The sequence below is a fragment of the Podospora pseudoanserina genome, chromosome 6 (assembly GCF_035222485.1).
Source record: "Podospora pseudoanserina strain CBS 124.78 chromosome 6, whole genome shotgun sequence".
NCBI lineage: Eukaryota > Fungi > Ascomycota > Sordariomycetes > Sordariales > Podosporaceae > Podospora > Podospora pseudoanserina.
Window position 1 is genome coordinate 2,643,972 of NC_085925.1, and position 12,722 is coordinate 2,656,693.

General features: G+C 51.2%; 6 protein-coding genes across 6 annotated transcripts; 2 read left to right on the plus strand and 4 right to left on the minus strand.

The window, feature by feature from the left end:
• Window positions 1-756: 756 nt before the first annotated feature.
• On the minus strand, window positions 757-1,818 carry QC764_606480 (uncharacterized protein; the record flags this gene model as incomplete). Its single annotated transcript, XM_062949148.1, has 1 exon — window positions 757-1,818. One exon carries the CDS (start codon window positions 1,816-1,818, stop codon window positions 757-759), a length of 1,062 nt encoding a protein of 353 aa, XP_062797804.1.
• A 388-nt stretch (window positions 1,819-2,206) lies between these two features.
• Window positions 2,207-3,307, minus strand: QC764_606490 (uncharacterized protein; the record flags this gene model as incomplete). Its single annotated transcript, XM_062949149.1, has 1 exon — window positions 2,207-3,307. The coding sequence occupies one exon, from the start codon at window positions 3,305-3,307 to the stop codon at window positions 2,207-2,209; it is 1,101 nt and encodes a 366-aa protein (XP_062797805.1).
• An 840-nt stretch (window positions 3,308-4,147) lies between these two features.
• Window positions 4,148-5,323, minus strand: QC764_0096000 (uncharacterized protein; the record flags this gene model as incomplete). Its single annotated transcript, XM_062940992.1, has 1 exon — window positions 4,148-5,323. One exon carries the CDS (start codon window positions 5,321-5,323, stop codon window positions 4,148-4,150), a length of 1,176 nt encoding a protein of 391 aa, XP_062797806.1.
• A 562-nt stretch (window positions 5,324-5,885) lies between these two features.
• QC764_606500 (uncharacterized protein) lies at window positions 5,886-7,722 on the plus strand (the record flags this gene model as incomplete). Its single annotated transcript, XM_062949150.1, has 2 exons — window positions 5,886-7,222; window positions 7,285-7,722. Exons 1-2 carry the CDS (start codon window positions 6,251-6,253, stop codon window positions 7,720-7,722), a joined length of 1,410 nt encoding a protein of 469 aa, XP_062797807.1. The 5' UTR covers window positions 5,886-6,250.
• A 17-nt stretch (window positions 7,723-7,739) lies between these two features.
• Window positions 7,740-9,195, minus strand: QC764_606510 (uncharacterized protein). Its single transcript, XM_062949151.1, has 2 exons — window positions 8,174-9,195; window positions 7,740-8,102 (listed from the first exon to the last, which is right to left on the minus strand). The coding sequence occupies exons 1-2, from the start codon at window positions 8,569-8,571 to the stop codon at window positions 7,862-7,864; spliced, it is 639 nt and encodes a 212-aa protein (XP_062797808.1). The 5' UTR covers window positions 8,572-9,195; the 3' UTR covers window positions 7,740-7,861.
• Window positions 9,196-9,432: 237 nt separating this feature from the next.
• QC764_606520 (uncharacterized protein) lies at window positions 9,433-12,718 on the plus strand. The gene is made up of 2 exons (XM_062949152.1): window positions 9,433-10,130; window positions 10,188-12,718. The coding sequence occupies exons 1-2, from the start codon at window positions 9,467-9,469 to the stop codon at window positions 11,744-11,746; spliced, it is 2,223 nt and encodes a 740-aa protein (XP_062797809.1). The 5' UTR covers window positions 9,433-9,466; the 3' UTR covers window positions 11,747-12,718.
• Window positions 12,719-12,722: the final 4 nt, after the last annotated feature.

The following is a 12,722-nucleotide window of genomic DNA, read 5'->3' on the forward strand; positions in this document are numbered from 1 at the left end:
ACACAGTATGAGAAGGGTTTTGGAGGCGAAATGCTGAAGCAGACTGGGATGGGCCCAGATGGGAAGCTTGCGGTATGTACTTTCGATTTCTCAAGAGAGAGAGAGCTTTGTTATAAAAGTTGTAGAAAAGAGGGTCGATTCTCACAAGCAGAGTGGATCAACCGTGCTCCGAGCCATCGAGCAACTTAACCACAATGGATCTTTGGAATAGCTCCAAGTGACTCCCAGTGATTGTAAGAGGATCATCTGGTTAAGTCTTTAGGCTAATTGCGCTGGGGAAACTAACAATGCATTTTTCTATATCTCACTTGTGCGTCTAGACACCCAATGGAGGCTTCTGACTGTCCCATCCTCACAAACGTGAGACCTCATGCTGCTGAAAGTGGATATAAAGCCTGTAGTAGGAATCTAAAACACACGAGTTGCCAAAGTTTTCACAGTCAGTCCACAGAGCAAATTACTGGTTGAAACACTGGAGAGCTTCGGTGTCCTGGTCAATTGTTGGAAAGGTAATAGTGTAGGTAGGCACAAAATCCACATCTTGAGAATATGCCATGTGATTTATACCCAATGTCAATGCTTCGTAACCGTTGCAAACTGCGCTGTATTCACCACGTTTATCCTCATCCTTGTGTTATAGTTGGGGGTAGCTCACTCCAAGACCCAAACAATAATCCATCAAACACCAGGCTGGATGTTCAGAGTGCATGCAAGAAATCCAAAGCCAAACATCCCCCCCTTTTGTGCAAACCTCCATCACTCATCATCCTCCAAGGGTATCCCCGCCTCCTTCAACCCCTCCCTAATAGCCTCCACCACATCATCCAAATCCTCCCCCCAACCCGGAATCTCATGGCCCCCCTCATGAATCGCATACTGCACCTTATCCTCATCACACATCCTCATCAACGCCCTCCCCTGCACCCTCCAAGGATCATTCCTCCCATGTATATGCACCGTCGGGATCTGAATCCTCGCCTCCTCCACATCAGGATGAAACATCTGATAAAACGTCCTCTCCCCTTTATCCACCACCACAGTCTTATCGGTTTTCCTCGCCCCCCTACACCCCTCATGCCCCTCAAGACTCATACACAACCTCGTCTCCGCCCTCCAAACAACCCCATCCTTATCCACCCTCTTGACAACATTAAAATCCTCCTCCCAAACAGTCTCATGCTCCTGACACTGGAAACGATTCTGCTCCTCGGTCGGTAACATCTCCCCCGGCACATCCGTCGGCCGATCCTTCACCACCTCAGGAGTCTCCCCCTCAATCCCAAAAACGTGCCGCGCGTTGTAACCCGCCTGCAAACACTTCGCGTATGGGATCGTAGAGCTGAAAAAAACCCCTAGTTTGAACTCTGACTCCCCAATCTGCCAATCACGCTGCTCATGCAACAGAATTGAGGCCGCTAGCGCGGCGCCTTGGCCGAAGCCGAGGATGATGTCGTACCCGAGACCGTTGAGGAGGGTGTACAAGTGGACTTGGGAGTGCGCCTCGTCGATGTGGTGCGCCTCGGGGGTGGGGTAGTAGCTTCGGCAGGAGTGTTCCCCCGGGGGTGAGGTGCTGAGCGGGACGGGGTAGTCGCCGTCGATGTAGTGCCACTCCCAGGATTTGGGGAGGCGGGAGCGGATGGGTTGGAGGTGCTTTTCTAGGAGGATGCCGTTGGAGGAGTAGCCGTGGAGGCAGAGGACGCGGACGGGCCGAGGGGTGGGGGGGTGTTCATCGCTGGATTTGGTGGCTGGGGAGAGGTTGGGCGAGGGGATGGAGATGTTGGGGGAGGGGAGGGGGGAGGAGAAGGCGGTGTCTGGCATAGTGAGATGTGAAGAACCTGTGGATAAAACAGAGATAATGGCTGGCAAAGCATTGAGTCGGAAGGTTTAGTTATATCCTCAGAAAGTCAGCGGTGAACTGTTGAGGCCGCCGCCACCCGTCCTCATCATGTTATACCCCTGCTAGTCACCCTGAAAAGAGCCTCCAGCGCGAGCCAAGACGCCATCGCCAGAAGAGGGAACTTGGAGTTGCAGTGAAGTCTTGTTGTGGTCAGACGCTTATGCAGTACACTAATAACTCTCACAAACATGCTTCTGTTGGTGAGTTTTCAGTACACATCATCCAAGTGTTGAAAGAATGCTGAATTGGTAGAACAACGTAGATAAAAAAAAAACTCCATGCTGACCCAAGCGGATGTGTTTCATCATATCAGTCTTGCTCAGCTTTCACAGTCACCCGTTTATCCTCACCCACCTCCTCACCCACCTCACTGATTTGGCAATTCTTCCGGGCATGCTCCGCAATAACAAGCTCAACCAACTCCCTCTCCGCAATCTCACAAAGCATCGAGACCTCCTCATCTCCTGTTGTAGGTCCACTCACATCAGAGCCAACCTTTGCGAGATACTCACCCACTATCCTCCGCCCGTGTTGTTCCCAGTAATCCCTCGTCATTGCTACTGCCAACGGCAAGCCCTGGCTTATATATGCCGTCCCCCTTCCAGGGGGCTTGTTACCGGGAAGCAAGATCCTATAAATGTTCCGCCAGCGGTCTTCTTCAGGTAGGTGCGGTTTGTCACGTCTAATGATCTCCCTGAGCGTAGACTGGGAAACGCCCTTGATGATGTCAAGGCTGCGAGGCTTGCAGGTGCGTTCCCGAATGTGGCTGTCGCAGGTGGGCTCATTGGCAAAGGTTTGACTGCAGATAGGGCAGTAGAAGGGATTGGGGTGGTGCTTGATAAGATGTTGGACGACATCAGAGATGGAGCGGAGGTGGTGCTGTAAATTACAGAATCCATGATGGGATGGGTTGGAGATGGCGAAGGGACATGGTAGAGGGTAGTAGCCATCAATTCGAAAGATGAGGACGGTTGAGGGGTCGGATGGGTCAGATGTCTCCATGAGTATGGATCGAGGTGTTGGGCTAGAGGTTTTGGAGCGCTTTGGAGGTGGGATCCTGATAGTAGGGGGTGGGATGTAGCGTGCGGAGTTCATCCATTGAGAAACAACTGGAAAGGTTTGACTGGCTAACTGGCACGCCAGGTGTTGAAGATTCTTAGGCAAGTGTGGCTGTAACAATGAGGCTGTTTCGTCGGGGGAGACACTGCCGCAGTCGCTTTCGAGGGCATCTTCTAGGTCGGTGCTCTCGACAGAGTGTGTTGAGGTGACGTCGTCATGACTCTCATGCCGGTAGCGTTTCCGGCCCGTCGCTGGACGTATAGAGTCGCGATGTCGGGATGACGGATTCAGTGCCGAGGTCTTTTCCCTTCTTCCGATCGTGACCGACCTGCCATGTCCGGGCTGTGGCATGATCTTGGGAGGATCTCTATCCTGGATATTCCAAAGATGCTGTGCTCAGGGTGGTCCAGGTGCTAGTATCCACCAGGTTTTTGTCGAGATCAATAAAAGCTGTTTCGCAGATAGAGACTGAATAGAGGTTGGACTGTATGAGGCGTGGTAGACTCATTTTGGAGGGCAATGGGCTGTTTTAATCGTGTCGCCATTGACTGTTGACTGGGAGAGGTTAGGCGAGGGGGACGGGGTCATGTTATGCCGTTTGGTGCCTACTGCCATCTTATATTGTTCCACCGGGTATGCGGCTGTAGCTGGCGCAGTGGTGCTGGCACAATTGTGCGGGCCGTCGTCCCTGTTTAGTGGTGAAACTCGCAAGGTCGGGGCAATTATTGCCCCGCTGCCGCCCCAAAATAAATCCAAATGTCTAAAAGCACCGTCTCTCTCCGCCTAGATAAAATTCCCGCGGTCAACTCATCAACACTTACCTGATTTTCTAAGCGTTCCGCTCACTTCGTAATTTCACGATAGGCTAAGTTCCCGAATATTTCAGCACCCACTCTCGTCGAGGTTCAACAAGTTTGTTTGTCACTCGCCCACAAGGACAACATTTGCCAATCCATCCCCCGTTTTCTACGGAAAAGGGAGTTCTCTTGAGACTAATCACAGTTCCGTATCTGGTACACACTGGCTCACGAAGAGATAAGGTTATCACACATTTTTAGCTTTACCTCCAGCTGACAGGTAGGTGTTTCTACACCTAACAAATCACAGAAAAATGCCGATGCCCCGACTTTTGACTCTTAAAGACCATCACATCCGAACCTTTTTCCTCCACGAGACCCGATACTTCCCACCTCAGAGCCCTGGAATGTAACCCGTGGACGATGAAGGCCGGATGCCTGCGACCTCGAAATCGAACAGCTCGGATTCTATTGCGGCCAGGCTTTGGACATGGGTGGACCGGATCGGTATCGAAACCTGTACTGCCGGTGTGTTTCCAAGGGCCCAGAACTTCCTCAGAGCATCCCGGTCAATGTGGTCGTAAACGTCACTCCACTTGGGACCATCCGGTTTAAACCATGAAATCGGGTCTTCCATCAACCTTGCCAAGATCCCATCCGCGGTCGCCCAAGGGACCAAACACACGGTTCGCCAAGCGTCGAAGGAGTTTGTTTCAGGGCCCTCACCGCTGGTGGACGCTGGTTGTTGAGGTACCGATATCGGTCGGAGGCTAAAGTTGGTTGGCCGAGGGGTGACAGGACTGACCACAGCGGCAGGGTGAGGAGAAGATTCTCCGATGATTGGGAGACATGGTTCTTCTGGAAGCAATGCGTGTCGCGCTGGTGGAAGGGCAAAAGCAACGGCCTCTGCTTCCATTTCTGCGGCCCTTACACCCATAGACCCATACCCCGAGGCTTTCAAGTTAGCCGGTATCCCATTGTCACCGCCACCCTCGCTGTCGCAGACGCGATAAGGTCTTGCACCGGAATTTTTACGGAGCAAGGCTTCGCGGACCTCGTCGGCTACTGATGAAATTTCCTGTTGATCAAGGTGCAGTCGCGCCTTGAGAACTGACTGTATGGTAACAGGGTCGATCAAAACGTTTTTGGCCTCCACGACAGCATCTTGAAAATAGACAAGCTCTCGAGGCAGTGCTGGGAGCTTGAAGAATGTCGTCCACAACCACTTCCATTTCACTTCACAGGACTTCGTTCTAGGGCACCGCCGCGCTGTGGTCCATTCGTCGTATGTTATTTCGTCGCGGCCAAGCGTGATTGAGCAGCGCTCGCTCACGATGTGGTTGTTTCTTGCATCCTCACTTTCAAACGACCTGAAGCAACGGGCGCAGTGATTCTTCAGGATGTGTTTCCTCTCGAGGTGCTTCTTGACCGCCTCGAAGCCCTTCAGCTCGTAACTGGCGCACGCGTAATGGCGACATGGATCATAACGGAAGAAGGGACAAGCTAGCCTTGGCTTGATGTTGTCGGCGGTGGCAGGCTCAGCAGGGTGCATCAGTAATGGAGCTGACATGTTTGCAGCCGCATGTACAAATCCAGAGCAGATCAATGAGTCAAATCAAGTTCAAGTCTTGAAGGATATGTGAGTAATGGAAGTCATGGCCAACACGGTGGGTCGGTGGGCTGTCTCTATAGGATCCTGAGTGGGCCATTTGCTGTAAACACCTTTTGGACAAAAGGCTGAATTGACAGAATTGGTCAGCCCGGAACAACTTAGAGAACAAACCCCAAACCCTGTCGAATACTACCGAATACCCCAGTTCAGACAAATGTCGAAAATCCCGCGATGAGGGGGGTGGGTGTCTCCAAGTAGGATCCAGGCCAGTGTCACAGCTGATTGGCTCTATCTGCAGACTCTTGGCTTCTTTTCAGTCAAGCCTACATTAGTGAATGTGGTGTATCCCCCAAGAACCAGCCAGCACAGCACCTACGAGGCACGTAACTGTGCGACTAGGCGTCCTGGCACCCTCACCACAAAATAATTGGCACACAAAGGTAGGTTAACTCACATCATATCGTGGAATATCTATACCTTGGAGGATAATTATGAGGCCTTCAACGATAGATAATAGGCCTTTAATAATATTCAAGGGCCTATTTAATATTTCATGAGGTATAGTTTATACTATCCTATGGGTTGACTTACTTTGGTGTGGTAACCATTTTGTCGGGAGGGGTGCCTGAGCAATTGGAAAGTTGGACATTTGTCTGAATTACCGCATGCCACGGCGTCATCCAATAGGACAGACCCTACTAGCGCATGACCCCCATGTGTTGAGAGTCTGCCTTGTCCGGCCAAATCGAATTTGGAATTTCAGATGCCTGCCCTCTCCTGACATCTCAGTCAACCCATTTGTTTTGCCCCCCGATGTATAGCGCTCGCCTCTCGTATCTCTCTTTTCCGCCCTAACTGACAGCTTCATCCAAATAGTCTCTGGCTATGATTGCAAACAAAGCGACATCCGACCTCTCATATGAGCAGACCGTTAGGCCAAAGAATCACAAAAACAAACGCAGATGTGAGATCAAGAACTACGACACCGACGGGGACAATGATATTCCATACCTCGAGCAGGAAGACAAGGCTCCGGGGACTGGATCTTCCGATATATCGTGGAGTTGTCCATTCTGGAAGCGGGACCCCTTCCACCATATGGATTGCATGTCCTACAAGCTTAGACGAATTCGAGATGTCAAGCAGCATCTCATGCGCAAACACTACGAACTCCCGTTTTACTGCCCGATTTGCCAACACAAGTTTTCAGACATCAAGGAACGCGATCATCACATCCGACAGCGAACATGTACGGAAGATTTGAAAGGGAGAACAGACCCACCAAACACATCGATTCCGCCTGAAAAGCAGGAGCTGTTGCGAGCGCGGTTGGGTGGGTCAGACAAGGAGATATGGTATCAGATTTGGGATATCCTTTTTGAAGCCAGGACACCACCGGCGACACCACATCAGAAGACCGTCATCGAAGAGGTTGTCGATGTGTTGCAAGGGTTCTGGAGTGAACACCGATTGGAAATCATTCTTGATGTCACCCACGGACAGGATTCATACGACGAAGACGCCGATTCTATCAGAGCGCAGCTCCCAGGCTTGATGTCAACGGCATTGTCTAGTCTCGTGAGGAGAGTGAAAGAGGCTGTCTGCAGGATCGACCATTGTGAGCCAACATCACCAGCAACTGAGAATTATGGGACACCGGTTACCAGCACGCCATCCAGCTTTACGTCGACATTCCCATCAAAGAGACACGAAAGCTTCATGAAGAAAAAGGGTCAGAATGACGCTCATACGAGGAAGCTGGGGAGGGTGTGCAAGGAGTACATGAGTATGCGCAAGGAAATTTGGCAACCCCTGGCGGCAAGGTGTGAAGAGAAGTGGAATGTGGTTGAAATGCAGGTTTGTTTTCTTTCCAGACCCCCAATCTGTGAAAAACCAAGGCATATTGACTTCCTAAACAGTGCATGTCCAACGGCCTCAAGGGCATTCAATCCCACGCTCGTGCTTATACCAAATCGGTGACACCCGCCACTAGCATGATGGAAACATTGGCTTGTCAACCTCCCGCAACGCCACCACCACAAAGCTTCGATAACCCCCAGTTCGAAGGTTTCGAAAACTTCTCGCCATCTCAAGAGGTCGACGGCGGGTTAGTACAACCCTTTGGCGCAGGTCACGACCCGGGATTCGATATGGGGAACGATGGCACAAGTGATTTCCTCCAGGATTGGGACTCTTCGATTATTTTCTCACTCTTCCCTGGAGGTCATGGGGCCAGATACTGGAATTTTGGGGCCAGTTCGGCCAGTGCTCATTCCGAAGGAATGAAGTATCCGCCACTATCAAACACCACGACCAGTGAGGGATCCTTTCTAAAATGGGATGGTGGTGACGGCTGACAGGGGCATTGGATTTCATAACTTCAACAGCAAAAATTTGCATTATCCTCATTGCGTAGCTAGGGTATACTATCATCACAGATTGAAAGTAAAGCCAGGGCGATTATACCTGCTCATATCAGACTTCAAACAAGACTTGTCAACTCCAAACAAAGCTCTCCATCAACCAAACCCAACCCATTATGATCAACGGCAGCAAAGCAACACCAATAACCAACAAGACCCATCTCATCTCCAACGTCACCGGGCCCCTCAACCACCTCTTGATTTTGGTTTTGAGCTTCCTTGCATGGGGACAGGTCTCTGTGCCGTAAATTAGACAGCCTAAACCAGGTCGTGATTCACACTCGATATGCTCTCTTCTTCGTTGCATCAATAACCTAAACATATCCTTGTTAGCCTTCGGCTATTCTCGAAGATATCAGTAAGAGCTAATTGTGACGATACTGACTTTACGCTCCCCCTACAAAACCGCAAGTCACTCCCCAAATCACATCGCTGATTACTCGGGCATTCCAGATGCAGCTTCCTCCTCTCCATGAGCCAATCAACTTTCAGTTTCACGCCGGTATCGACGAGCCGGTAGAAATAGCGAGAGGTGTGCTTGAGGGATAGGGCATCAGGATATATGAGATGTTGTGTGATTATCAGATGGATCTCTGGTGGCAGTTGGGAAAAGCCCCTTTTTGGTTGAGCGCCGGAATCATCATGATGAGGCAGTTCGCAATCGGCCGCCGGGCCGGAAGTGGAGTTGGGTCCGGAAGACGTCAATGCGGGTTTCCGGTTTGGCGGCGGTGTGGAGCCCAGGTTGTCCTGCAGAACGTTGCGGCGGCGGCGGATGTGGAACATTTCTTCAGCGGGTTACAAATGACAGACAAACAAGAGCTGGACAGTGGTTGGTTTAAGGAGAAGCAGTCAATCAGACATGCGGGTGAGGTTGGAGAACACGGGTATATATAAACACCAGAAACGAGATTCTGCCTGGAGTCCTCCCCATCGTTCAAACTGGCATCAAGTGCGAGGGGCTCAGCTGAGTGATTCGCGGGTGATTCCAGGGTTGTTGAGACAAGACCTGTGGCGCTTGGTTAGCGGGCTTTGAACCCCTGTAACTCGCATCTCGTTTTTGGTGTGGTGCCTGAAAAGAGCCCCTGAGGGCTGCGTCATCTTTGCGACGACTTTTTTGGAGGACAGGTATTTGGATGGAGCGCAGATAGTGGATGAGATACCGTTTAGATGATGCTGAGATGGTGGACAGTGATGCTCAAGAACCTCTGAGCTCGAGGTATCGAGCTGGTTAGCTTGCTTCCCTCACCACAAAATAATTAGCTGTCGAAAGTAGGTAAGGCCCGTATTATCTCACACACCATACCTCGAAAGATAATCGTCTTACGTTTTAAAATAGTCAATATGTCTTAAAAGATAGTTCATAAGCCTTGAAAGATATTTTAAGGGCCTAACAATGTACTTTTGAGGCATGGTTCACAGTATAATATGGGGTTAACTTACCTGCTGTGCCCATTATTCTGTAGCGAGCATGCTTGTCTGAATGAATGTTTTCTCAACCGGGGTTAGGGTTGGAAAGTCATGAAACCCAAGTCCAGCGAACCCACGTGACCACGCGCCTCGCCAGCAAAGGTGCGGGGAAGAAACCGCCGAGCGGGCATGAGCAAGTGGAACTTTGGGAGCCTCACTGAAGCGCTGCGTCTTCAACAAAAGCACACGATGCCGTCCTGAAGCCGTGGCCATGTCGAGCCTCAGGTCGTATAGCGACGACGACGACAGCAGCGAGTATGGCTACAACCTGAGCCCGGAGGAGGAAAGACTTCTTTGCGCGCTTGCCGACCGCATTTCTCCCGTGGTTCCAACGTCGGCCCCGCCAGAACCAGCGCCGACGAAAGTTCCAGCGCCCGCACCGCGGATCCCAGCTCCGCGTACGTCACGACCACCGCCCTCCCCACCCAAGCCCTCCAAACCCTCCCAACCCACAATCGATTCAAAGGCCCCATCTTCATCATGGGATTCGCCCGTACCCGAAGTTGTTTCGGTCTACAGACCCCCAACAGTGCCCCAGAATAAACCGAGGCCATCGCAGCTAGTCAAGCCGAGGTGGGACATCAGTGGCGGTATCAAACCCGATGCTTCTCAAGCCGTTGATGAAGCGCTCGACGCCCTCAGTGAGAACGACTTGAAATTTGACATCATCCAGCTCACCCCCGAAACGAACCTTCGTACCTATCGTCATGGCTCGGCAAATTCTAAACATGTGGGCAGGGAGAGCGGTGACAGTCAGGACAGTGGAATCTGGAATGCGCCGCGCAGCAGTGGCAGCCGTGTGTCTTTCAACGTCAAGCACAAGACAGCGCGCATGTCTACCGTGGATACAATACCGGACGTCAACTACCCGGACCGTGAGTTGTTTGCCCCCGGCTTTGTCGCCTGTCTAACTGACCAGACACCTCGACTAGTGAGTCAGGCGCTTGCTGGCGTCAGCGACACGTCGTTATCTGTGTCGGATGAGAACCCCCAACACATGCTCGAGATAGAAGTCAAGAGACGCAATGGCGTTGTTCCGTCGCCCCTCGCCCAGTTTCGATCCTTTCCAAAGAAACCACTGTCTGTTACTGATCTTACAGCTGGGCTATGGTGCGAGTTGCAGCACTACTACACACTGTCGAGACTTCCGTTTGGCAGAAGGACGCAAACTCCTGCCATGAAGAGGGGCTCCAAGATTCACGAGAAGCTCGAGCGCGAAGTTTTTCAACCCGTTACAGTCACCATCGCTAAAAAGGTGGACAATTTAGGTCTGCAAATGTGGAATGTCATTTTGGGTTTACGAACACTTCGCGATACTGGCTCAACCCGGGAACTGCAGGTTTGGGGCATGGTAGACGGCAACCTGGTGAACGGTGTCATTGACTACCTCAGCTACGAGAATCCCGATTCCGAACTAGAAGAGGAGACTCTCAGCAGTCGCGGAAGCCAAACCACCGCCTCACAACGCCTCGCTGACACCATGATGCAAGTCTACATAACCGACATCAAGACTCGTCTCACTCCTAAGCCTCCGTCTAAACCCCAGGTTCACATGTCCCTGATCCAGCTGTTCCTGTACCACCGTTTTCTCAGTGAGATGGCCTCGGACAAACTCGACTACTTCCAGATCTTTGGCCGGTATAACTTGAACCCAGAGGAACCCTTCTCAGACTCGTTTATGGCTCAAATGGGCGCTCTGCATGAAGAGGTGTTTGAGAATGGGGATTCAGAAAGCGAAAGGGAAGGGGCGTCAGAAAGGGGGTATGAATACGAAAGCGCCAGGACCACCACTACATCCACGACAACCACCACGACGGAATCCTCTGCTTATTTCTCTGCCCCGGCGTCACCCGGTGCAGGGAAACGACCCAAGGGTCTCAAGTACGGCAATCTCCAATCGTTGCTAGGGCTTTTGAAGTTTGAGCTCCAGGTCACCTTTCCACGTGGAGCATCGGATATCGGACAGATAGTAGCTGTGGAATATCGCTATCGAGGCAAGGGGAAGGCACCGGCTGCTGCTGAGGAAGAGGATGAAGACGAGATAGACAAGGATGAGGGGAGGGTCATCTCCACGACTACGTATTTTGTCGAGCCGGGCACGCTGGATACGTATCTTGCGCAGACTATGCCTTGGTGGAAGGGGGAGAGGGAGCCGAGGGGGGTGGAGATGGAGGATGCGTTCAAGTGTGGGTATTGCGAGTTTGCGGGGGAGTGTGAGTGGAGGGCGAAGATGGATGATGAGGTGGTCAGGAAGGCGAGGGTGAACAGGGCTAGACGAGAAAGGAAGAGGATGAAGGAGGAGGGGGCGGTGGTTGTTGGGGAGGGGTTGGAGGGGGAGCAGGGGGAGAAGCCGGTTTTGGAGGAGTATAGTGGGGATGTGGAGGAGAGCGCGTCGCAGAAGAAGAAGAAGGGGAAGAAGAGGGGTGGTGAGGAGAAGAAGAGTAGGAGTAGGAAGAGGCAGAGTGCCAGTCAGGAGGGGATTGCGTGGTGATGGTCAAAGCGGAAGAAAAGAAACCAAGAGAGATTGCCTCGGTAACGGGGAGTGAAACAAGTGTGTTGGAGATGGGGATGGACTTTGGAGGTTATATATGGTGTTTATGAGGAGCGATAAGGAGAACTGCTTTGGAGTAATCTTTTGGACGGAAGGCAAGTGGATGTTAAGACACCATATATACGGAGTGGTGATTTTCATCGCACGGGGAATGAGATGAGGACATGAGGGACCCTGCTGAGTTTGACTCTAGTTTGACATTGTGAAAAGAGATAAGATGTGTAGAAGGGGTGGAAAGAAAAAGGAGGAAAAAGTGAGAGGATCACCCACCCTTTATCATCTCCCTCGCCATCACAACACAGCAGCAGAGTTTCTCTTCCTCTTTGCTAGCTCTTGTGCGGTGGTTGCTGTTGGCTGGGTAGGTGCTGGCGGGTTGGTGGTCTTCTCTCTTCTGCGATGACGAGAGAGCTTGGAAGGCAATTTTAGAAAAGCAATTAGCGATGGATACCCGGGCTTATGACTATATTCTTTTCTTTACAGTCCATTTCAGCACATCATCATTTTGGGAGCATTTTTTTGTGTTGTTATAGGTTGTTTGGTTGTTGTTGTTCATCATTACTCTTTCTCTTTAGTCTACACTACTACCCATGTCTGCCTCTACCGCCATCAAACCAGTCCTTGTTCTATCCATCAGTCCCTATCCTACAATGCCCCTTCCTGGTGTTAACAGCTGCCAAAAAAGAAGAAGAAAAAGACAAAACTGCACAATGCATGCTCGCTTGCTTTTCAAACTTTGCCATCCCACACCCACCCAATTTTGATAGGTACCCAAACTTTCCCATCCCGGCTTGCAAACAGAAAAGAGCCTTTCCCATATGTACTGATTCATTCCTTTTGTGACAGGTCCAACCCCTTCCAAAAAAAAAACAAAAAAAAAAAAAAAGCGCATAATCATAACAGTCATTTCCCTCATCAT